This window comes from Xenopus laevis, chromosome 7S (genome assembly GCF_017654675.1).
Source record: "Xenopus laevis strain J_2021 chromosome 7S, Xenopus_laevis_v10.1, whole genome shotgun sequence".
Classification (NCBI taxonomy): domain Eukaryota; kingdom Metazoa; phylum Chordata; class Amphibia; order Anura; family Pipidae; genus Xenopus; species Xenopus laevis.
In genome coordinates this window covers 68,198,437-68,225,812 of record NC_054384.1, presented here as the reverse complement: position 1 = coordinate 68,225,812, position 27,376 = coordinate 68,198,437, and the positions used below count along the sequence as shown (strand labels likewise).

General features: G+C 37.2%; 1 protein-coding gene across 1 annotated transcript in view; it reads right to left on the bottom strand.

The window, feature by feature from the left end:
* Positions 1 to 27,376, bottom strand: part of LOC108697603 (glutamate receptor ionotropic, kainate 4) — a 332,567-nt gene that overhangs the window by 165,764 nt on the left and 139,427 nt on the right. Inside the window, exon 2 of the mRNA XM_018227788.2 lies at positions 17,342 to 17,472. Coding sequence (XP_018083277.1) covers positions 17,342 to 17,420 — 79 coding nt within the window. The 5' untranslated portion in view covers positions 17,421 to 17,472. The remainder of the gene's footprint in view (positions 1 to 17,341; positions 17,473 to 27,376) is intronic.

Here is a 27,376-nt window from a genome sequence, read left to right as displayed (position 1 = left end):
CAAAAGGCAAAGTCTCTAAACATCACTGCAATAGCCAATAACAAATAAAATAAACCACATTACTAATTCTTAAGTACTAACTCACATTCACACCAACTTTAGGTAATGTAGATAAGTAAGGACGTTTCTTTATTTAGCTTGCCCCTACTCATCTAGTCTAGCAGTTAGAATATGTTAAATATGGATGGAATAATGGGTATGGGATCTCTCATCCGAAAACCAGTATTACAGGAAGGCGATTGCCCTGTAATAACATAATTGTTAAATAACTGCAGGAATCCACATTGGTGGCAAAGCAATTCTATTGGGTTTACAAATTATTATAAGCAGACCTAAAATATGGTGGATTCAAATTACAGAAAGATCCCTTATTGGAAAACCCCAGGTCCCAAGCATTCCAGATAATAGATCCTATACCTGTAAAGGTAAAATCTACTAGTTAAAGGGGCATGTAAAGTCTAAAATAGAATAAGGCTAGAAATGCTGTATTTTGTATATTAAATATAAACATGAACTTACTGCACCACAAGCCTAATCAAACAAATAATTTATGCTTTCAAAGTTGGCTACAGGGGGTCACCATCTTGTAACTTTGTTAAACATCTTTGCAAGACTAAGACTGTGCACATGCTCAGTGTGGTCTGGGCTGCTTAGGGATCGTCATAAACAAAGCTGCTTGAGTTCTGCATGGCTGGGAAGTAAGGCGGGGGCTCCCCCTGCTGTTCATAAGTATGATTGTTTCCCTGCTCAGCAGTTAGGGACCATCTGACAATTCCTATCCACAGCAGTAAATGAAGGGAGAAATTCACTACATACAGTCAGGTTTCTTATAAAAACGGTACTCATTTTTTAATTAAAGTATATTGAAGATGGGTTTCTTTTTCAATAAAGAAAGTAAAAATGGGATTTTATTTTTTATCCGACACTGGCATTTATTTACATCATTTCCGTTGCATCCGACGTGACGCCTGCGATTTTGCGCAGTGTCGCGGATCGCGGCGGAATAGTCCTGCCGTGTAGTCCTGCCCTAAAGCCTTTTTTTCTTGGTGGCAGTGCTATCGTCTAGCCCCAAAAGTTCAAAGTTAAATATTTTGTAATAGCAAAACACAGGTGTGTGTCACATAGCAACATATATCTGCTCTTTTTTCCTCACTAATTAAAGTCCTTATTAGTGACTGATTAATTGTTTTCCACTCTGTAATGGGTCATCTGTGCAGAAAGATAATTTGTTAGTGGATAGGAGAATGCTTCCGTTCACTCCAGAGGATGCACACTCTGACAAAGTAATTACAAATCTGACGGAGTATACATAGAGCATTCCAACTCCCCTTCCCCCTTGCTTTGTTATGTTTCTTCTTGGCATCTACATCCCAACCACCCTTGACAATGTTGTTAGGGTAAATCCCAGCCAATGTATCTGCGGGACTGCCAGTATTGGCATCTAAAATAATGAGGCTCATAACAAATCTAAATGTATAATGTTATCTAATTTTGAACCTTATCCATAATCTATTTAAAGCTCCTCTAATTGTTGTTGCAACAATTTCTAGTGAGCAATTATCTTCCTAAATCGATATAAAGCTCTGAAAAACATTTTATAGCAATGGCCTCAGATGTACAGTAGGTTGGATTCTAGACAAGTTAAGACTTGGTTACATTTTTAAAGCTTAAGAGCGTGCAAACAGAATTGCGAATTCTTTTTCACAATGCGAATTTCTATAAGAGCTTTTTAAACATGTCAAAAATCACAAATTGCTAATACAGTATTTATGTGCACACTCTGCGTTTGAACTACACCAAAACTTTGGTGGCGGAGAAAATATTTGCAAAACAGTTTCACAAATTGCGAATTTAAGTTACTGTCAATCCTATTTTCACGCACAACAACCACGCACAGTGGGGCTCATTTACACTTTGCACAGGGTAGATTGGTTCGCACAGTGAATATAGTTGCCTTGCGTGTGGTTACATTTATAAAGCTGAATAAGAGTGTGCAAACAGAATTGGGAATTTTTTAATATGTGAAAAATCACAAATTGCGAATATTTATGCATTTGAATTACGCCACAACTTTGGTGGCGGAGAAAATATTTGCAAAACAGTTTAGCAAATTGAGAATTTAAGCTACTGTCAATGCTTTTCTCGCGCACAACAACCTTGCACAGTGGGCGCACTCACGAGAACACCCGTCTCATTTGCGAACATTTATTCACAATGCAAATTCACAAAAACCGGAAAGACGGCAGAGCAGTGCAATATATTAGCGTTCAGGAAAAACATGGGCAATACAACCATTTGCGAAAAAATATGCACTGCGCAAACTTTTTAAACGACCCCCAGTGGGTCACTTGCGCAAACACCATCTCATTTTCAAAAATGTATTCACAATGCAAATTCGCAAAAACTGGAAAGATGGGCAGAGCAGTGCAATATATTAGCGTTCAGAAAAAACATGGGCAATAGAAACATTTGCGAATAAATATGCGATGTGCAAACTTTCTAAATGACCCCCATTGTTTTTTTTACATACTGGCATTCAGGGCACAAACTCGTGAGATCCAGTACCAAGAATATTTCAACAGTTAAATATTACCTGCCATCATAGCAACTGCTTGGGAAGAAATATCTCTATGAAAAGAAACTCACAATCAACCAAACAGTTACTATATTTTGCACAGTGCCCATATACCCTCCCCAATAAATGTACCCAGTAGTCTCAGCAAGAGGCAAAAAAGATTTGGGCTAATTTTTATAGCTGTTTGCTTTTAGGTTTCTCATAGGCAGAGAAGAGCAGATGCTGTATATGAGTGTTCTGTTGCACTGGCTTATTTGCACATGGCAGGATTAGTGCCCATGTGCTATTCTCTAAATTGCCATTGAAACATACAGTACAGCGGTATTTTGTCACAAAAATGTTTTTGAAGAGTTTGGTTTAAATTCCCCTATACAGTACAATGTGTAGTTATGCTCCATTTGTGTCAAGTTTTGTCATAAAAATCACATGTATACAATATTTGAACTGGATTTAAAAGAGCAAAGTAGCACTCACCCAAAATCTTATCCTGACCATGGTTTATTGTAGGCCACCCATGTACTGGTTTAGGGGGGGGGCAGCCCAACAATGGGTAACTTTTGCATTACTGTGTAGATTAAACTATAGACCTGCAGTGAACTACTTGTCCTCAGATACCCCCCCCACCCCCCCCCCCCTAAAAAAATGTGAGTAATAAGTAGGTTTCTCGTAAGGAAATGTGGATGTGTGTAAGATGCAACTGGGTCCATGCGCCTTGGGCTTGTCTGCTCTAAGCACACCCACAAATTCCACTTAGATTTACTGGGCCTAATGTTCCTCCCCCCCACAATTGTGAGGTCTGCTACCCTCTAGTTATTACACTTTTAGTTTAATGGTGAGACTGAATGCTTGCTCCGAATGCTCTACACAGCGATGTAAATCCCAGTCACTCTGAAGAAAAAAGCCCATGACCTCTAAATGCACCAGATTTATTGCTATAGTATTTTTCAGAAAGTGTGAATGCGTTGTGTTATGTTGTGCAGTTGTCATGTTCTTTATACATATGTCTTTAGACATACAGACATTTATGCAGGGGCGTAACTACAGAGAAAGCAGACGCTGCAGGTGTGCCCAGGAGGTATAAGGTGCCCCATGAGGCCCTAATTAATAAACATTTTGAACATATACTGGTAATACAGGACTGCCTCTGGATATGCTGGGGGCCCTAAAATTAATCTGCTGTGGGGCCAATAACATCTAGTTACGCCACTGCATATATACATATAAATACTGGTGACAGCTTACCTACTTCCTAAGTAAATGTAGGACAAGATCCCTCATACCTCTACTGTACAGAGAATATGCCCTTTTCTCCCTTAATATGCTTAAATTGGCTCTTATCCCTACAAACAGATATATTTGCGGTCTGTGTAAATCTTTCTCCCTCCTATCTCACCCCTTCTTTCTTGCTCTTCCTAGAATTAAAATTTGAGGGGTACCTTTACAATGCCAAACCGTGTGTCACACATCCACTCAGACACAGACAGAAAAGCTGTGCCCCAGATGTCTGATGTGATTATATCCCCACTGAATCTCACATAGGAACATTTCTGCATTGCCATAGTGATTATTATTTTTTAACTGCAGCATTTACATTTCAGATTTAAACAATTTCAAGAGAACACTTTGCTCAGTGCTTAAAACACTGGATTAAAATGATGTAATCCCTCAGTTTCACCTCTCTTACATCTTCACTACTTTCCTTCTAGGCTTCTCTCCTATTGCCCCATATAATCTGCTCATGTCCTTGCAGTTTTCAGCTTTTTTTCCCTCTGTCCCCCTTGTAACATTTTACTTCTACTCTATAACACTGGAAGGCTGACTTAAATTTTGACCAGGAATCTTGCAGGTTTCCAAGACATTCAATATTGTCTGGAATCAATCCAGCTGGCAAAGTTTGTTCGATACAATAATACTGATTCATATATATATATTATATTCAATTGCCTTTAGGGTCTGTTATCCCAACCAGCTAAAATAACATCTGGTGTGGAATTTTGAATACTATAGAAGGCTATCAGCAATAATCATAGAATCAATCTAATTGTTATTTGGGTGATAGATCAAATATTTTTTTATGGATCAGTCTAAATTTATAGATACTTAAATTTTTTCATTCATTTTAATACATTTATTCTTGTGGCTTGCCAAAAAAATAGATGCATTGATGATGACTATAAAAAAAACCCTAGCCTGTCAATCAGCATGGCTGCTCTCTGTCTTAGATCTAATGAGAAGAACTGCTGCTAGCATATTGCCTGGCACAAACTGGCTGTTTTCGCTTTTTTGAAGTCTCCTCCAAGAAAGAGTAACAGGTCTAAAACCACTTAGTCCTGCAGCCTAATGTTTGGGTTGCACAAAAAAGTAAGGAAGATCAGCAGGTTTTAATAAAGAAGTGATTTTGATAATGCTTAATATACTTCTACAATACCAGTTATGGGTAGAAAGACAGCACAAAATGTGCAATTAGATAAAGTAACTATGTATATGTTTTTTAAAGATAAGTTTAATACAACTTTTCGGTACAAATTTAAAGGAGAACTAAAAGTATGGATAGAAATGCCATATTTTATATACTTATTTTATATACTTATTGAATCAGCCTAAAGCTCTGACATCTCTAATGATGATCCAGGCCTTTAATGTTCTCACAAGAGTTTCTCATCTTAGATTTTGTAAGAAAGTGTCAGTGACATGCACATGCTCAGTGGGCTTTGAGCAACTGTTGAGAAGCAAAGCTTATGTGTAGTTGTAAATCATTAAGCAAAAAATGTGGTCATATAAGCTGATGCTACAGTTTTAATGCTAACGGTGCTGGTTTCTGAGCTGACATGTCCCAGTTATCTGAATTATTTATTAGTGAGTCAGCAGAAAAAAAGATGGGGAGCTACAGTGGTATCTTAGGAGACACAGATCTGCTAAAGGGTTGTGATTGCCTTGGCCTGGTATAGAAGCCCAAAACATAATGTACAACATGTCTGCCCCACTTCTTTGGTTAAGATTTAGTTCACCTTTACGTGACTGAGATATTTTCAGGGGCACAAATAATAGGATCCCTTTTAGTATATATGGATTCCCGTCAGTGAGCTCTCACCAGTTAACTCTTTCCTTGTGCTGGTTTCCTTATTTGGCAGGTGCCATGATAATTTTCAACACTGTTTCACTTGATAAATTCACACAAATTCTGCAATTGGCACATCTCCAATTAAGGCACAAACTATTCAGCCGTCTCAGAAAATCATACACTGAAATGTTGATTTTAAGCAGAACCCTACTGTAATTAGTACTAAAATGAATATGAAAAATGTATAACCTTTTTAATTATGTATTTCCATTATTTTCTCTGCCCTCTGGACATTTTAGAGAACTAGTGACATTTTCTATCTTTGGGAATGGGTGCCATGGTAAATGTCTAGGGCTGTATTACCAATGCGGCGAGGCATTTATCTTGGGCAGTCCAGTTTCTTGTCTGAAAGATTAAACTCTGGCCCTTTTACCAACACAGAATATATCAAAAAGATTATATTTCTTTATGGAATAAATAGTTCTAAGCATACTACATTAGAAGCACACAATTCTTCCTGATTTATTCTATAGATTTAGTTTGGTTTGACCATCATTGAACAGGCAGCACCTGCAGCAGTTGAGATTGGAACTGGGACACCCTTCTGCAATGGAAAGACACCATTTTAGTGGAATTTGAACTTTTATATTTGAACTTTGATATTAGCTAAGGAATTAATGTTTAACTACACAGCTAATGAATCTCAATTTTTGGTGAATTACATGCAAGCACCCAATTTGCATTTGTATATGTTCTTATACCAACATCCTCTTACTCCTACCTTGTAACCCTTTCATTAAACTTTGCGTAGTACACGCTCAATAAAAATAATTTGTGAATGTGAAAGATACTGGGAACTTTAATGCAGCGCCTTCACCTAGTGGGCACTGAGCAATTACACCTCAGGGGGATTCCACTAGGACAAATAAAACACACAAGTGCAGCAAACAAATAGAACTTTATAGAACTGAAGAAATGTAAAATACAATTACATAGCAATATCACCCCTGCCCTGGGGAACCCATGTGGTAAGTCCAACCCTGGCACAGTCTTTACTAGGACACAGTCACACACTCCACTCTGGATGGACAAAGTCACAGTTCAGTCCCTTCCTCAAGAGCTCTTATGTCCCCATGTAGTGCTACCTACCCCAAAGTACCTCTCCCTTTCCACAAGGCAGTTGCTCCCATGTAACAGGCACACGTACAATGCTTGTCCTCACGCAGGGGAACACATGCTGGAAAAGACATCCACAGCATCTTGAATAAATGTTTAATGCTCAGGCTGGGCTCCCAAGCTTACTGAGCAAACAGAGCCTCTTTCTTTATCTTTAAGCCAAGCTCCCAATACTTATCTGAAGTGCGAGCACAAAAAGCCTCTCACACTTTACACTTTTTCCCTGCCTTGAGCTTCAGACCATCTCCTCTAGTCAAGAGACACATAATTCCTTGGGTTTCCAGTATTCCCAAGTCCACCAAGAGCCAGTCCACTCTTGGGCCCTCTCCATTACTGGGTCCTATACTGCAGGTGCCCCAGCAGCATCCACTTCCTCCTGAAGTGAAATGTGAGGAAGGGCACAGGCACCTCTACTATATAAATGCTTACACAACACTGACACATCCTTGCCAAAACTGCCAGAACCTAAGAAGTGCCCTATATGTAAAATTGGGGTTCTACTGGGAGGTCTTTATTTGTCTGACAGTGTGACTTTACTATTTCATCATGTAGTTTACTAAATCTGTAGCAATCAGTTTCCACTGTGTTCTGGAATGTTTTTCTTTCCTAAAGTAGCTTGCAGCTATTTTCAATGCTACCTTTTATGATGGTCAACTGTAAGGGTTTCCTTATATATGATGCCTAATAGTTTTGATATGTTTCTACAACAAAACTCTCTGGTTTGACTTGCCTGTCTTTCTCTTCCCTCTACTGATGCCAGCACCTTAGTGTCTCTCACACAAACTGCTTTATTTCTGCTTTTATGCTTTACCCTGTTACCCTATTTGTGTCTCTGCTCTACCTTTTTATTGGTCAGGCTTTCTCCCATAATGCTTTGGCTTCCATCATTTCAAGGTCAGACTCCTTTACACCCCTGCAGCCTCACATGTGTGTACTGTGTTTTTGCCGTAACGGTCCGGAGAAGGGAGGTCGGCAGCAGGAAGAGGATTCTTGCAGGGAGCAGGTCTGGGTTGGCGGGGCCCACAAGAGCCGGGCCCTACCTGTTTTATTCCTGGTGTCCGAGCCTGCATCAGTTTGGCACTGATTCTCTGTATATCTATGAGTTGCCATCTGTGTCTGTCTCTGTTTTTCTTATCAACATCTCTGTCACACATATATTGTACATATATTCTAATTTGCTTTATTGCTTTGCTCTGCTTTAAATCCCCTGATCTCAGTCACTTCCATTTGTGCAGCTGTAGAGGAACATTATTATTTTCCTTTACAGATTTGATAAAGTATTTTCCTAAATAAGCAGTTCATATACACTAGGTAATACATCTTGCTGCCAGTTAAAGCAGTTTATTTAATAAGGGATTGCTTTATAAGGGTAATCGTTTGCATTTAAACTAAACCTCATCTCTCACCAGGACCTAACCTCTCTGTTTCGTCCACTAAATAAGCTGCAGAAATAGGCAGAGATTCTCTCCAATCAACTCCAGATAAAATTCCCATTTATTTCTCGGGCTCCCTGTTGGTGTGCTAATGAAGAGCTAATTGTGTAAGCTCCAGAGTCCCTTTTTCCTTGATACATTGTATGGTCAGGAAAGGGCATAGCTACTTCACACTAATTATTGTCAATGCTTTTTGGCCTTTTGGCCATAATTAGGCTCTCCATCTTTTCTGTTAGAGGCTAAGTGTATCTCACTTCAATGCTGAAGCCTTTTGGCACATATAAGTACTGTTAGTTATTTCACCATAAAGCAGATAATCAGGATGTTTTACTGAAGGGCATACTGTGTCCCATCTTAAAAGAAATACAGCCCAAGAATATTAAACACACAAATGCTATACGCTTGCTGAGAGAACAGGTCTAGCTCTTCTTGAGTGCACTGGCCTCTTATATCATCCAAAAAGGGTCACTCAAGTGACATAAACAGACATTTATAATAGAATAGTTAGTTTAGACATTTGCTTGTGAAACTAATGGTCTTTTGCAACCTAACAAATAAAAGGGAAGTAATTGGCCACTTATGTGATTATCTGCATTATGGGCCTACAAGCAAGATATTTATAAATCTGGATTGCTGTTTGGAGTTCAGTGGGCAGCAACCATCAACTAGTATTTATGTGGGACAAATGCATAGATGTCACATGGTTTTTAATCTGCTATGATTATCATCCTGCTTCATATCTAAGCAAATTTTCTTCAAATTGAAACTCTCGACTTGAAAATACAGCAGTTATGAAAGATTTCCTACTAATATGAAACAGCCTAAAGTAAAATCAGTGGAAAAAGGAACCTCCCCATGAGATGCCACTCAGTCACTCTAAAAGATGGGTCTCATATACTGTACTGTTGTGGGTTACAATACTGAGCAAAACCGTTGTGAATACAATCTGTGGGCATACAGTTTTTTATTTTGTTCACAAGGACTCACCATATTAGACCTCAATATATACAGAAAAGCAAAAGTATGAAGGGAGCAATGCAAAACACAGTACTTAGCTAATAATTTTTATTGGTCATACAACATGCTTCTGGTCACAGGGACAAGGTAGGACAATGCATATGCTATTGCAGAGCTAAAATCTCCCCAAAAGCCATGTTAGCTTGCCTTCCTATGCATTTTGGCAAAATTTTAAAGTTTCATGAATGTTTTCAGGGGTTTTTATGCCACAGTTTTGCTTATCAGTTTTGCTTTATGGATTTTCTTCCTTTTAACAGCACTTAATAGCAATAGTATCAACTCATCTTCATTTTTTAAAAGTATTTACATTTTTGTTCAGCAGCTTGCCTTCTTAATATTTAAACTGACCACAATAGGATATTTGGACTGGGAAATAGTAGTCTGCTGAAATAGAATATAAGAACAATAAAGCCTTACAGTCAATCTGTTTTTAGTTGCTGGAGTCAATGATCCTGACATCCAGATAGAATTGCAAGATAGAGTCAAACATTTGGAAACAATGCCCAAAATTAAGTGTGAGAGACAGACATTAGGGGGTTTTTACTAAAACTCAACTTTGTTTTTGTCTCACGGTCTTTTTTATCACTCCAAATGCAATAAAGTCAATGGGTCATTTTTTTTTTTGCTGCAACATTTTTTGTCTGTGACTTTTTTTGTCTCTGCACATTTTTTGACAAAAAAAAAATGGAGATAGCAAAATACTGAATTTCGCTGTGAATCCATGCCTAGCAAAAAAAAAAAAAAACATTCATCACTAGTCCTGGATCATTGCTGCTATTGAGAACCTGAAACTTACGCTGGTGTAAGAAGTCCAGTATATAAAACCGGGCATTTTCAGCTATAATCATTTTTAGGGTTTAGTTCTCCTAAACGGGTCAAACAAGGACACTGAAGCTACTCCATGTTTGGTCATTGGATGACAGATAATTAGATTACCAGTGTACAACCCGTCCTGTCCCTTGTTTATCTGTACACTGGTAACTCATTTATCTACCTTGCAAAGACCAAAAATGGAGTAGCCTCAATGTCCCAGTTTGCATGATTTATTTTAAGAAATAACAAAAAAAAAGATATTTTTATGATTAAAACAATAGACAAAAAGTGTGTTCAGCACAACCCTTGTATTCATGCAGAGAAACCAACCTAGTTAGGGTGAGACAGGCTGAAAGGAGCAAAAAAGCTCTGCATAATGCAAAACATGAAGTGTAAAGCCTTTTGAAAACAGAAAGTATTTGGTACCTTCATACCAAAAATGACATTTTAACTTTCACATAAGGCATTATTGGCAGCGACATGCAAATCACTCATTTATGTCCCTGTGGCAAACTATGCGTCCAGAACCACTGGTTTTATAGCACAGATATAGCCTAATAGTTCAGAGCCATATATCCAATGTAATTGTATTCAATGGCAATTATTTACTATCCCTTTAAAGGAGTAACAACACTAAAATGAAAGTGCTTTAAAGTCATTAAAATATAATGTGCCCTACTCTGGTAAACAATGTGTTTTCTTCAGAAAGACTACTATAGTTTAAATCAGTAAGCTTCTGTGTAGCCAAGTGGCTAATATGTGCTTTTAGATTTCCTGAGGGCATAACAAAGTGCTGGAAAACAGCCCAAATCTTCAACCTTGGTGTATATGTATCCTTAAACAAATCTCAATTGCAATTAATACCAGTGCAATCATTTCATCCATCACTTTGGGAAATATTGAGTTTCCCTTCTGCAAACATTTGAAAACAGCTTGGGAGTGTGTTTATTTAATGTAATTTCATGGCAGAACAAAAGGTCATAAAACAGAATGATTAAAAGTGGGCATTCCCTTGCCTTCTATACATACTAATAGGGGGTTACTTTGGAACATGTTACCACCATGGGCCATTTATTCACAGTTCCAATCATATTTATGTGCGATTTCTTTTTTTTGTTTTGTTTCAAATGGCAACAAATGAAAGCTTAATATGTACTGTATATCTATGTACACAAGACTTGATAACAACCATGTATTTATTTTTGCCATGTTTTTCCAATTCAAAAAATCTGTTTAAAGAATGAATGTTGTTTACAACAAACACCAAATAATATTTCAATATCTAAACCATTTATTGCAGAAAGGGTAATAGTACAGAGAGAATTTATGTCACTGCCTTATCCATTCATGATCACGATTTATGGGTCCCACTTGCTCCTCTTGCTTGCTCACAGGGCATTTTAATCTAGGGAGAGACCATCCATATTTTAAACTGATATCCAACCACAAAGTCTCAGAATAACATTCTGATGCAAAGATCTAACATAAGAGATGGGTATTAGTATTTGCCTGCACAAATATAAATTTTGTATATAAAAATATAATTGGTAATATAAATGAAAATGTCTACTTTTAGGGGCATATTTAATAAGGTTCGAATTGGAAATTTGAATTCGAATTTTCGAATTGGATTTTTGGCCAAGACTCAAAAATTAGAGTTAGGAATAATCCAAACTCGAATTCGAATTCAAGATTTTTCTTTCGTATTCTAATTTATTGAGCAAAACATAGATAAGCATCGAGATTACAATATATATTGTTAATATGTGTACAGTTTCAACTTGGTATTTTCCAAAATATAACATTCTTTTAGTAATATCTAGGCATTGCATTTTATTATACTTATATAGCTGGGTTTTTATTAATCAAATTCAAGTTTCATCATACCTTGTCCCTGGGAACAATTAGAATTCAACTATTCGCCACCTAAACCTGCCGAGTTCATGTAAAAGTCAATGGCAGAGGTCCAGTTTGAAGATGTTAATTGCCTTCTTGACATTTGACTTGATTCGAGTTTAGTCAAATTCGAACTCCAGTTTTCGGGTCGGTACTATTCGTTTGAGTTTTAGATATTCAATTTTTTTCTTAAATAAGATACTATTCCAATTTTGAGGTAATTCAAGTTCATTCGAATTAAAAAAAACTCTAATATTCAACCTTTGATAAATCTGCCCCTTAATTTAGCAATTTTATGGTTTAACAGTTTCATCTTGTATACACTAAAACACTAGATTTGGTTGCATCAATTCCATGAAAATTTTTTATCCTATGTCTTAGCTTGTGAAAACTCCACTGAGGTCTATGGAAATCTATGGGTCTATGGGGAAATATGGGTATACACTTATATCAAACGTATATTTAATATTCATGCAATATAAATAACAAAAAGGTAGAACCATGTAAAAAACAATTAAGTATACCCTTAAGTATACCCTTATATATCACATCAAATTCAATGAGTACATAGAGCTAGGAACTAATAATTAAGTGGAATTGATCACAAATAACCAGACTACTGGCAAAAGCAAGCAACTATGTTTTTTTTACACAATGCAATGTTTTTTTCCCCATAATTTAAGCATAATTGTGGTTGGATGCATTAAAATAAGCAAGCTTGTGTGTGCACTTGAACCCAAATTGAATGCATTTGTGCTGAAAATTTTCCATGCCTGTGGCTGCTGAGAGAAAAGAGCTTTTTTGGTTTAGGAGTAAGTTATCAAAATGCCCCATTTCATTGCTCTCATTTAGGGCAATCTACCTAGGTCATAAACAAATACCCACTACAATCCAGGAAGCTGCAAGATACAGTGGGTCTAAGATGGGTTGTCAGTTGAAACCTCATAGTAGTGGTAAACTACTCAAAATGGTTAAGAGCCTTAAATTGTGTTATAATTTATGTAAAAGAAAAGAACACAAAAGTATCACTGCAGTATTAATTCTGCTCTACTTCAATCTGGTGGTGGTTACCAAGGAACTGTATGTCGAGTTGACAGTAAGAGTCATTAAGCTACACTTGTACTTGTTCTTCAGGCTGCTGTATGGTAATTTGACAACAGAATCAGAAGTAATAAAACACAGAGACTGTAAATAAAACTGCCCCTACCTCCCAATGAATAAATTAATAACTACTGCAGGATTATTACAAGTGAGGCCGTTTTTTTCACATTATAGACCTGTATACATAACTTCATGCCTTTGTAGACTCACATCCAGGAACAGTATCACTTTAAATATAACTTTATTTTAATGGATTTTACTCCTTTGACTTACCTCAGCTCCAGAAAGATTTATTAAAATAGGCTGTCAAGCCCCATAGAAGTTCTCCTCCAGAGCTGATATTCCATAATAATTTTAACCACTGGTCCTAAGGTTGATGTTGCACTACAACTTTTTCCATCTTACTGATAACGATTAAAGCCCTATTTTAACTATGGCTATGGCTGGATAGGTAGATTAAAACTGTATTAATACCGAGGGAAATTATTATGCCAGAGTTTACTTGTTTACTATCTATTATAAAATAACCCACCTGCCCTCAGCATTAATATTTATTGCTATTGGTTTTAAAGACTGGTACCTGCACATTGGCAATATAAACATTAGCACATCTCTATAAGTGCAAATGTTTGTTCTGATAACAACGAACAGAATAAAGGAATTAATTTACAGAATGGACCATAAGAAGAGAGCTGTACTGACAAGATCCAAACAGTCCTTATTACCAGTAGACATTCAAATAGATAACACATCAGTATTAGCTGCAGTTCAGCACTGACCAAACCATCCAACGGCTTAGCTGCTTTATATTATCAATGCGGCTTTTATTTAAAACACACTGTGTTACAAGTCATATACAATGGCAGTGGGTATGTGGTAAAACCACTGCCACTGTATATCACTTGGGGGCACATTTACTTAGCTCGAATGAAGGAATAGAATAAAAAATACTTCAAATTTCGAATTTTTTTTTTGGCTACTTCGACCATCGAATTGGCTACTTCGACCTTCGACTTCTAATCAAACGATTCGAACTAAAAATAGTTCGACTATTCGACCATTCGATAGTCGAAGTACTGTCTCTTTAAAAAAACTTCGACCCCCTTCTTCGCCACCTAAATCCTAGGTCCCCATAGGCTTTCCAACAAATTTCTGATCAAAAGGATTTAATCGTTCAATCGAACGATTTTTCCTACGATCATTCGAACGAATATCGCTAAATCCTTCGACTTCGAAATCGAAGGATTTAACTTCGACAGTCGAATATCGAGGGTTAATTAACCCTCGATATTCGACCCTAAGTAAATGTGCCCCTTAATGTGTTTTAAATAAAAGCAGCATTGATAATATAAAGCAGCAACTCCGTTGGATGGTTTGGTCAGCGTCGAACTGCGGGTAATACTCATGTAAGTTCCGGACTGAAGTAGTCGGATTCCCGCGAGAGCAGTGACCAACAGAGAGACGATACTTTACACGAGGGTGAGCTCTGCTTTTTCTACACTTTCTTAATCTGTGCAATTCAAATAGATAGCACTTCCCTGTAAGGACACTGGAGTGAATATTAAGTATATAATCGTACAGAGCTTTATCAGCTAAATTAGCTTATTACTTTAATTGCCCCTAACAATGTCAGCTATCCTTTATTAAACAATATGGGTAGACTAATACATTGCTAAGGGCACTTTGCACTAAGTCTAAGAGGGGTCGTAGAGACGCGTTCCATACGTTTTCTGTGCCCTTGCCCTAATAGGGTGCAAGAGTGTGCCTCTAAGTGCTAATCTATGTCCTAAACGTTTCACCACTAAAACCATTTATCTCATACATACCTGTGCTGTAACTTTGTCTACATTTTCAGTAGAAAGGTAGCTTTTAATTTCATTGGTCAGCCATTAAACATTGCCATTTGTAATTCCATATTCTATGTGCCATAATAGTACGGTTTGTTTATACACTGAGAACTTTAGCTCCCAAAACGCTGATAATGTATAAAGCTCTGTGTCCCAAAATTGCCTCAAGAGGAATTCACCCTCCCTCTGTTTTATAGAAACTATTTGCTTATCTACTGTGAATTGTGCTCCCAGCAATCACTAAGTGATATGCAATTGCTAAGCCTACCCAAAAAGATTTCTTTATTTTTGATGTTTATATCATTCTGTTCTTTTAGTTTATAATAGAAATAATACATTCATTCCTATGAAGGTAATGCATCCCTACAGGATGCCTCTGATGTCCATGACATTAAAGCAAGGGCCTATGAAAGACATCCGCCTCACACACTAAAATCTCTCACGCTATTCCCGGCTGCCTCCAAATCCGGCTCATCAGATATACATCACACCCTTCTGCCTCACTTCAAACATCCACTCTCTGACTCTGGCGGTTTAGCTACAGAGAAATTCAGCAGTAAGAGATAAGCTGCAAAAAATAACTCATTTCATTCTCTTCCTTACGTCCTCTACACCTTTTAAAATTGCTGCCCAAGGAGACTTGTGCTATATTTATAGTGCAGAATTATATTTCAAGTTTTATTACAGATAGTTTCTACCACATACGTTCATTGCACCCTCATCATCAGAAGATCCCAATAACCAATTGCAACTGGACGCTGCATTGTTTGTTCTTCTTTTGTGCTTTTGGAATAAGCTGTCATACTTATATGGGGCATATTTAAAACATATGTACATAAAATGTTTTTCTTTAAACTGTTTACATTAGTTATACAATATAATAACTACTGTGCATGTCCATTTATATACAAAGTTGTAATTTCAAAATGTAATCAATAAATAAATAAAAATAAATAAATAAATATATAAATAAATAATTAAATATATCAATAAAATTACACTATAGATCTTTATAGGGAGCAAATGGACTAAAATGTATTAAAGGTGACTTACAGATTTTTGCATTAGTAAAATGTTACACGGTTCAACGTGGCAAAAATGTTGAATTGCACCAAAATACCTGCCTTCTTAAGCATTAACAAATGGGCAGGGCAGTAGTTGTTTTATATATATTTATTCTTTATTTTCAATTTGCATAATTTTCACTTATGTATAAAACAAAAAAAAAGCAAAGAAATCTTGAGATGAGAAACACAATTGGGTGTATGAGTAATCTGATGAAACCAACATGATATCAAGGAATAAAAGACCAACTGTCCTGATAAGACAGTTTTAAATCCGTTGAAAGAATGAATTGCTGAAAGACACCTAATGCAAAATAAAATGTTAAGATTGAAATGATGCACCCAATGGATGCTTTACAAATCTCAACGTAATAACAATGAAGATCTTTCTGTCAAGGTTCTCTTTTCAGCACCCACTTATCTTATTTTGCTCAGCTTTATCCATGAAGCATAAGGTTCCATGTCAGCTTAGTAACCCTCTTGTTTTTACTGTGCTTAAAGGAGAAGGAAAGCTACCGAGGCAGTTTATTGCCAATATATTAACCACAACAGTGAAAGCTAGAATGCTTTTCCATACCTGAGTAAACAGCTCTAGAAACTCTCTCTGTTTGTTTAGGATAGCAGCTGCCATATTAGCTTGTTGTGACATCATTTCCTGCCTGAGTCTCCCTGCTTACTCATAGCTATGGGCTCAGATCACAGCAAGGAGGGGAGGAGGAAAAGGGAGAGAGGAGGAAACTGAGCATGTTCAAGCCCTAACCCTGGAGGTTTATGCTGAAAACAGGAAGTCTGATACAGAAGCCCATGTGGACACAATAGAAGGAAATAAATGTGGTGTTTCTTTTGACAGAAGACTCAGAGCAGCATTACTTTGAGGGTTTACTGGTTTATTTATATAAGCCTTTCTGATCAAGCTTACTTAGTTTTAACCTTTCCTTCTCCTTTAAGGCTAGTGGAACACTTAAAAAGAAGGCTGCTTTGCCTTTTCTCCCCTGTCATAAAAATGCCTTAAGGATATAAGATTACCACAAATCAAATAAATCTACTTAAACTTATCAAAGGGAACTTATATCAGATTTATAAAAGGCACTAAGTTTGCAGGTAATAGCCCATGGCAAGGAATACGATATTTGTTTTGCTGTCTGCTGATTTGCTGCTATAGGTTACTGCACCCAGGCCAACTTGAAAAAGTTTACTATAGTCAATTAATATACAATTCAGTATGTCTGAACCATATTTTACAAATAATAATTAAAATAATGAATAGCTGACTTTTCTGCCAACATATTTATTCAGAGTTGTTTACAAGGCTGTGGAAGGAAAAAGCAACAGACACCAAAAAACCCCTAGATGCTCACCGATGCGTAGGGAAGGGCTACCAGCAGATTTCATCAGCCACAGGAGAACGAGCATCATAGGCGCCAGGACACGGGGCATCTTCCACAAATCGTCATGGAGCCCTGTGGTAGTCTGGGCATGACATTACTCTCTGCAAAACAGGATGAAGAAAACACAATTGATGAACAAATAATTAGGTTGCTTTCCTATCGAACTAGTAAATTCATTTTACTAACATACTCACTTGGGGAAAATACATGTGAAATAATCTGTGTACTTTTGTTTCTTGGTATACATGTTCTTCTGAAATATACAGTATTATAAATGTCCAAATACAGTATGCTGCTGGGTGGTAAAAAAGGTAGCAAAAGTTAGCAAGGGATCTAGTGTCATGTGTATATGAGCCCTACACAAAAGATGTATTTTCACTAGGCACATCTTGTTCACATATAATTATGTATTATATTCCAGTACTTTTATTCCAGTATTTTTGTTGTAGTATTAATCAGTAAATACAGTTGTGACATTTAATAATGGAACAATTACTAAATAAATATGACCTCAACATTCCCCTTTGGATCGATAACGTTATTTAAAAATTGATTCCATAAAGATGTTCACAAAGTAAATAAAGGATAAAGGTCAACCTGCCAAATAAGAGATGTATTGTAATTAAAGAGGATATAAAGCAATCAGGATATGTTTATGGGAAACTAGAACAGGGGCTTTAAAAACCTAAATGAAACAATAAAAGAATAAACAGTCCTAATATACTGGACCATCCCTGCATGCTTGTACATGCAAATGATAACTATGTATGTACATTACAGGTAGAGGATCCATTATCCAGAAACCCATAATTCAGAAACCTCTGATTTACAAGAAGATCATCTCCCATAGACTCACATTTAATCAAATAACTGATGATTTCTTTTTTCTCTGTAAATATAAAACAGTATCTTGTACTTGAGTCTAACTAAGATATACTTAGGGGTAAATTTACTAAGCAGCGAAAATTCGCCAGCGACGGCTTCGCAGGCATCGCAACTCTTCGGCAGGCAAAAATTCACTCAGACAACGCTAATTTACTAAAATCCGAAGTTGCATTGAGGGCACCAAACGCTGGCGAATTTTGGCTAGTGTTACTTCGGCAATCAAAGCGAAGATGCACTGGCGTTCAATTATGCCTAGCGCAACTACGTTAGAGGTCTTCGCTCAGGCTAATTTGCATACAGCGGGAAATTATAAACTTGAATGGAAGTATATGTTGCAGCAAATACATTACATTACAGGGAACCTTAATAAAAAAAATAGAGTTGTTATAATGCCCTACACATGAGCCCACTGTATAGTTTATGTTCCATATGTTAGAAAATGTATGGGGAACCCAGTTACCCCCAAAAAAATGTAAGGACTTTTAAGGACTTTAAAACTTTAAGGACTTAGAAAATTTTTCCACTAAAATTGAGGAAGATCTATGCACTCCAATGCACTTTGCCTGGTCTGAGATGGCAAAGGCAAGTCTGGCCTTTAGAGCGAAAATTCGTCTGGCGATAGAGTGTGAATGAGCGCTAGTGTCTGTCTCTTTCGCTATTGAATTTACACCTGCACACTTTAGTAAATCAGAAAAGTGCCTGAAAGCGGTAACACTGGTGAATCGTTGCCATCGTTAGTCACTTCGCCCTTTAGTAAATCTGCCCCATAATCTTTATTGGAGACACAACAATCCTGTTGGTTCAATTCATGTTTAAATGGTTGTTTTTAGTAGATCTAAGGTATGGTGATCCAAAATACGGAGATATCCCTTATCTGGAATACCCTAGGTCCCAAGCATTCTATATAACAGATCCCATACCTGTATTGCAATTTAGTACCATTTCCATGTTGAGCAAAGTAATGCTCCTATATTGGATTACTAAAGGATTTGCCATTCTGTTCTGTCACATTCAGGTCAACCCCTGGTAATGCTTTCTCTATTATAATGGTTTTGTTTTTTCATTAATTGCAGCACACGAGAATGGACAATTCCCTGTATTAGCATCACCACTGCTGTGTTCAACCACCTTCAAAGAGCCATTGATTGTAATCAGGTTGAAAATATATGCTGCCAATCAAACCAATGGGCTTTATGTACAAAAACATTGAAGAGTGAGTAACACAAGAATGCAAGGGTATAATGATCTGCTACTCTGCAATGGTAAAAGTGTACATTTCCATTTTATATGTGCCCACATTTCCATAGCATATAGCAGATGTGAGTTTACAATTATAATATAATTATTATCAGTTTTTAACCATGCCATTCATGGCTTTTTACACATACATAGGATGAAAGGCTATTATATACTGTAATATGATTTTACCAAAATTATTTTGTTTGCAGATAAAAAGAAAAACCTTTCAATGTAATTAAACACATGTCTTACCTTGCAGATACCAATCACTCCTTAAATCATGTATTAATCAGCTGGTGAAACAATTTGGGGAATACTCAGGCTTACGTGTCAACTGGAACTGTCAACAGTATTCTTCCAATAGACCCTATCCCTTGACCTAGAGCGGATCTCCCACTGAAATGGGTGACTGAAATTAAATATCTTGGTATAGTGGCCTCATTAGACAAGCTACATAAGGTTAAAGAAAGGAAAATATAAAGTAATGTGGCCTATAAGGGAAAGTAATTATTTTCCTCTCCAACCTAAAAAATATAAAGTAATGTGACATAAAAGGGAAAGTAATTATTTTCCTCTCCAACCAGTCCTTAATACACATTTAATCCCCAAGGTCTTATTGAGGATACCAATAAATAAAATAAATAATGTAAAAGGTGTAATTAAAAAGCCAGTTGATTTTATTTACCCTTATAAAAATTCTTCATCAATCATTAATCAAATAAAGCCTGGCCAGCCAGAACCCAAAATTAATTCAATAGAAATTCATAAATAGATAATCACTTATAACCATGAACCATGATAACCATGATAAAATGAATTCCCTTATGAATTTTCTTTTAGGATAAATTACTGCTTGGTCATCCCCCTAATCTCCAGAAGAGAGTTTAGTCACGACAGTATCTCAGTGTGAGAGTTATAGTTCTCCAGAAATAGTCAGCATCCACAATGCTTTAAAGTTTAGCGAGTGAGGCAAGTAGTACTCCTCCTATAGCTTGGTCTGAATTACTGTTATACACATAGAAAGCACAAAATTACTTATGGGGCAAAGGGTTTGTAGGGGTGTCCCCCACCCTCTTTTGGTTACACGTATCAAATAGGATAGCTCTCACCAGATCCTTCGTTTCTATATGGGAATACCCTTAAAACCTTTGATCATCGGAAAAACTATTATAATCTGCCAAATCACTACCTATTTCGGTACTTCCAATTGAAACACGCTTTCTCAGTGCAATTCCCAACTCACAACTTACAATTTAGAGAACCCCAGCTGGAGAAGCTCCTTAAAGTGGAAGGACTACTCCACCTAACATCTATCCTCAACAGCGGACTAATGGACTTTAGACCGGATCCACTGGAAAGAGGCAGGACCCAATGGAGTCAGGATCTTGGAGACATTGACCAGGATACATGGTCGGACATATTTAGCCAAGTAAAAGATATTTCTATACCTACCAAGGATAGACTTGGTAGATACAAATACATTTCTCAACCGCAATTACTTCACGCCGGAAAGGCTGGCCAAAATATACCCAAACAAGATGGACTCCTGTTTCAGAGGTTGCCTGGAGAAATGCACATTCTTTCATATGTTTTGGCAGTGTGTCCAAATACAAATATTCTAGAAAGATATAAGGAACTTTTTACACACTCACCTAGGACTTCCGCATATCGCTACACCAAATCTAAGGCTTTTAGGGATTACAAAGGAACTGCCCTTCAATACACATGACAGGCTATTACTACTACAGTGTTTTTTGCCAAGAAACTAATTTTACTCCACTGGAAGGCCACAAACTCCCCTTATTTGGAGCATGGAAACAACTTATCAACATCAACTTAACCCATATTAAAGCAGTTTATGTATCTAGGAACTGCCCAAGTAAATTTGAAGTGATCTGGTCGAAATGGGTGGCCCTGGATAACTAGGACAAGTAGCTGGCAGAACTTTTCCTTCTATATGAGGTGGTAGGGCAGGTGAATTTGTATGTAATAGAGAATGTGTATGTTTGGGTAATGCACTAATAATTTATGGTGGATATTCAGTTACCTGACTACTTCCATGGACTTACATCAACTGGTAACCAAAAGATATTCATGAACAAATGGAAGCGGCAAATGGCAATTGTAAATGTTGTTTATTGTTGTTTGTGGAATTACAAAAGACAAATAAAAAGAAGTTGACAAAAAAAATATATATAGTTAATTGTGTTCTTGTTCTTTCCATACCCATGCACATGTAAGTAACATACAGTACATTTACATTGTAATTTACATTAGAATTCCTCTTTAACTTAGCAACATTTTATTCAGTCTCCCTGTTTTAAGTCATTCCCCAGTCAAGAACCTTGTGCTATAGGACCATGGTCAGTACTAGGGATGTAGCGAACTGCCGATTTGGTGTTCGCGAACGCCGTTCGCGAACACCGGCAAAAAATGCGAACGTTCGCGGACAGTTCGCGAACTTCGAACACCCGCTAAAATCGTTCGATTCGAACGATCGAAGGATTTTAATCATTCGATCGAAGGATTTTCATTTGAATCGAACGATCGAAGCCATTCGATCGAATGCTTTTCATTGAATCGAATGCTTACAATCGTTCGAACGAATGGAAATCGTTCGATTTTAGCGGTCGAAGGAATTCGAATGGTCGAATGGTCGAACGTCTTGTATTCGAATCGAACGCGAACTCAAAATGCGAACGTTCCCAAACGTTCGCGAACATTCGGCGGACGCGAACGGTCGAAGTTCGCGCAAACTAGTTCGCAGCAGAACAGTTCGCTACATCCCTAGTCAGTAATATACAAAAGCCTGACTGAGCACATCTTGTATAGCCAGAGCTTGTATCTCATACCCTCCAGTACTTAATAACACTTCATTGCCGCTAACCTAAAATTATACCGTTTATCTTCAAGTTAAGTCCTACACCTTGTATCTATTAGAGCATTTCCCCTGAGACTTCCAGCATGACCTTACATTGCCTGTGTTGCTGCTTAACTCTGCTTTATTCCATTACATCCCAAGCACATGCCTTGTGGCTTATAACCTCCTTTAGGTATTGTGTTTGCAAGGCTGAGCTTGTGAGGAATACACAAAAATTGACAGTGTCTTGCCAGCTTGTCTGTCTTTTCTGAAACCAAAGACATATTGATCCATTGCTTTTTATACAGCATGCCTGTATCAAGCTTTATACTTTGTTTCCAGCCATTGCCTTTCCTAAAAGAGGCTTTCTGTACAATAAGTCCAACAGCTATTTCAGTGCTTATACTCTCAGACTTTCTTATCTAAAATAACAATTTTATGCCAGCAAGATTCATAGTCTGTGTCATGAACCATAATGATGTGATTACTATGCAGAGATGATATTTTATTTATTGTGTACAGCAGAAATATTAGGAGGTTAGCAATTCATATCCCTTGATTTGCATGGATGTAGAATTACATACAAAATGGATGTAGGATTACATATAAAAGATTGGGTCCTGAGAAGAGAGAATCAAGCAATACAAGCAGCAACACTGTACCATTTATTATCATAATTTCTTAAGGAATGTCTGCTTCTTCTGCAAGTGTGTTGGAACACATCATTGGGTATGCATTTCTGCTGCCATAGATCGTGAAGCATGCCAAGGTAAAGACTAACTGGATATTTTAACACAACTTTTGATGCCAATAGCCATACTTTGTGTATGTGATGCTACAGTATGTAATCCTAAACATTCTTAGTAGACTTGTATTTAGTGATCGGCGAATAAATTCGCCTGTCATGAATTTGCAACGAATTTCCACATTTCACCGCCGGTGAATAAATTCACGAATCTCCCACGAAAATTCGCCAGCGAAAATTCATCGGCGTCAAAATATTTTGGACGCGCATCTGAAAAGTCGCTCGCATCAAAATTGCCGTGTGTCAACACTATTCGGATGCCCATTGACTATAATGCCAGCAAAATTGATGCGAGCGACTTTTTCAGACGCGCGTCCAAAATTGAACGCAGGCGTCAATTTCGCTTTTTTCCCCGCAAACTTTTCGCCGCTTAGTGAATTTTGCTGGAAATTTGCAAATTTGTCTGCAAAGCAAAATGGGAGAAATTCACCCATCACTGCTTCTATTAGCTAATCCTCTTCGAATGTTCCTATAATATGTTACATATTATTTCTCAAACGACAAAGAATTATCCAACAATTATCATTAAAGCCCTTTCTACAAACCTCAAACAGCTGTTGACTACAGAAAAGGATTTTTTTTGCCAATTATTTATCTGTATAAAACATAAAAATACCAGGGGCAACTTGGGGGCAGCATCCATCAAGGCTATAAGAAAAGAAATATCAGTGCGTCTAGAAGCAGATATCCTTTCCAGTTATTTTTCTATTTATGGTCGACAGGAGGTCATTCTCTCCACTGAAGTGTGAAAGCAAAGACTTATCCAATTTAAAGTGAGAATATGCTTGAACCATTATTAGTATAATAATGTTGCTGCTTTTCCCTGTATAAAAAACATTACTAGCAGCACATGTCACAGTCAAGTGTTGATCTGGGTGAAGAAGCCCAAGGCTACAACAACAGAGCAAGGCTATTCTCAAGACAAAAGCCAGTACACCATCATTTTTATGGTCAGGATTTCTAGTAAACAATTGGAGAACAATGGAGAAAATGCATCAGTGCACTATACTCACAGGAATTCCTATAGCCCATAATGAAATTAAATGAAAGGATCCACAGCAATAGCTGGCACTTCTACATTATGTTGAAGTGACATACATAGAGTAGATGCACAGGAATTTCTTGAACAGCAAATGTTAAATGAAACAAAACTGAAGCAAGTTTTTCTTTAAAGTTGACTCATTGTAAATGATGAATATAATGTGATCGCTCTGTGTTCATGGTTTTTTCCCACACATTTTTTAAAAGAGAACTCAACCCCCCCACTAATAAAAACCCCTACACAGTACCCTACATAGTCTCCCCTTCCTGCTCCCCCCCTGCATAGGTGATAACACCTATAAGTGCCCCTAATCTTTTACTTGCCTATTGGTGCAGAGTAAGCGCAGCGGAGCTCGTGGACACCATCTTCTGTTTCTTCAGGAAGCGATCGCTGTATTGGCACATGTGCAATTGGAGCAGTCTTCCTGATCATGCACCAAAAGTGACAGAAATTGTTAAAGGGAAGGAAGAGGACCCGAAGAATAATGAAGAGCCGGAGGATGGCACCCATGAGCTCCGATGCGCTTACTCTGTACTTATAGGCAAGTAAAGGAATAGGGGCACTTATAGATGTTATCACCTATGTGGGTGAGGGGAGGGAGAGGGGGCTAGGTAGGGTGCTGGATAGGGGTTTTTATTAGTGGGGGGGTTGAGTTCTCCTTTAAGCAACTGAGTTTTCAGGTTTTCATAAATAAGTGAATTTGAAGTTTGTTTTTTTATATGTTGAAAATACACAAATTTGAATTTTGATAAAGAGGGCAAGCTTCTTGTTGTTTCCCTTAGTGTAAAGTAACTGGACAAAGAATATATAAAAGCATGAGGATGATACAAAATGGTAATTTCAAACAACCCTACTCCCATTCCTGGCAAGTATATTTAACATATTCTATTTCCTTGCATGTTGATGAATTCACTAAATTCCGTAGCAAGTGTATTATTATTATTATTAACATGTATTTATATAGCGCCAACATATTGCGTAGCACTGTAAAGTAAATGTGATAATACAACTAAATCACATGAATTACATACATAGAACATATGGAGTTACATACATCACAATCAATACCAGTACAAAAGGTGAGGAAGGCCCTATGCAGAAAGAGCTTACACTCTAAAGGGAAGGGAGTAATACACATGGTGTGGGAGTGGACAAGATTGAATTAAGTGGGTGAGAAATGTGGTACTGTATGTGGTGTTGCGTTTGGTAGTTAAGCAGAGTGAGGGTAGGCTTCTCTAAAGAAGTGCGTTTTAAGATATTTCTTCAAAGCAGAAAGGTTGGGAGAAAGTCGGACAGACTGTGGGAGAGAGTTCCAGAGGAGGGGTGCAGCCCTTGCAAAGTCTTGAATGTGAGCATGTGAGGAGGTAATGAGAGAAGAGTTAAGTAGCCGGTCAGTAGAGGAGCGTAGTAAGCGGTTGGGTGAATATATAGAGAGGAGTTCAGAGATGTAGGGTGGGGCAGACTTATGAAGTGCTTTGAATGTCAGGGTCATTAATCTGAATTTGATTCTGAAAAGTAGCGGAAGCCAGTGCAGGGATTGACAGAATGGAGTGGCAGAGTGTATATATGTAGCATAGGATCTCAGATGATATACACTAGTAGGAAGAACTCTGCAGGTTGCCTTGTGCTCTTGATTAATTAGTCCAACATTTGCAATACTTTATAGCAGCCTATTGGCCAAGATAGAGGCAAAATTGAAGGCGAATCTTATCAAATTGCTGAAATTAGACAACTGTACAGTCTATCACATGATGTCAATATTTAGAAAGATTACAAAAAAAGATATATATATATATATATAATTCAAGCAATTATTCTGTTTCAGTTAAGATGATATTTGTGTGACTGATCTGACTTATCAAACATTCTGTGTGTTATACAGGATGATTATAATAGGTAGACTGCTCATTTAAGAACAAATCGTAGCACATAGCAACAACATTATTATTATAACATTATTGTTTCTTTCAGATCAATACAAATGTCACCATTAATAATTTTAGAGATTAGTGAAGATTAATTAAGATTTAGTTCAGTCTAAATATTCTATCTGAATAGTTAATTAGAGATGATCAGGCACAGCAGTTTTTATAATGACATGTTGACTGTATGTAATTCTCAATACAATTATTTACACCTTCAGTAATTTAAACTGAAAACATATGGGTGGATGGTAAGACCATATGGGCATTTCAATTAACCACCAAGCATATTACTAATCATAGGAAAAGGATGACATATCATCCACAGCGCCCGTAACATTAAAGAACAATGTGCTGGATTTCTAGCACGTTAATGTATCATTTTTAACCTCTCTTTCTCTTTCGCTCATCTGATCCCCCACAGATATAGTACTAGAGCAGATCACTAATTAAAGCACTGCTTTGTACAATTTATTCGCCAGGCACGAATTAGCGGCGAATTTATGAGTTTCACCGCTGGGAATAAATTCGCGAAATTGCCTCAAAAATTCACCCATCACTAGTGCTATTCCCAGGTCTACCAATTTTGTGATTTCTGAAAGCGCCTGGAAATAATACTGCTGAAATGACTATCTGGGGACAAAAAAATTAGCAGAATGACCCACAGTGGTGAGTGATTTGCAGGAAGCCTGCAGGTGCATTACAGAACCGTTTGCTCTGCTACTTACAAGAACAGATTTATGGCCACTTGACATATTTAACAATATATGACATTAATTGCAGTTTTGCAAACTATTACATACATTCACCATATATAAGTTTATTTTAATGTAGTCAAGAAAATAAATAAGCGAATATTCTTCAAGCACATGCAGCCTTAATCCTAAAAGATGGGGTCATAGTACATCCTTTACTAGAAAGGTACTTGAAGCAACCAGTCAGGGTTTACACTCAGTTGTTGCAATAGGAATAATGAAACTGTCTGCCTGACTCTAGGCAACATTTTAAAAACTGAAGCCCATTGTTGCTTGGAGTCACATTAGCCAACGCCAGCTTCTTTAAGGGGGTTATTTAGTTATTTATTGATTTTTTTACTTTATTTATCAATACATTTTTCCAAAAAATTTCTTGTGTGGAAAAAAACTTGAGAAAATCATGAGAAAAAAATACAAATTTCGCAACTTTTTCAGATTTGACGCCTGAATACTGCAAGTTTTTTTATTTGAAGCTTGAATACCATGACTTTTTCAGA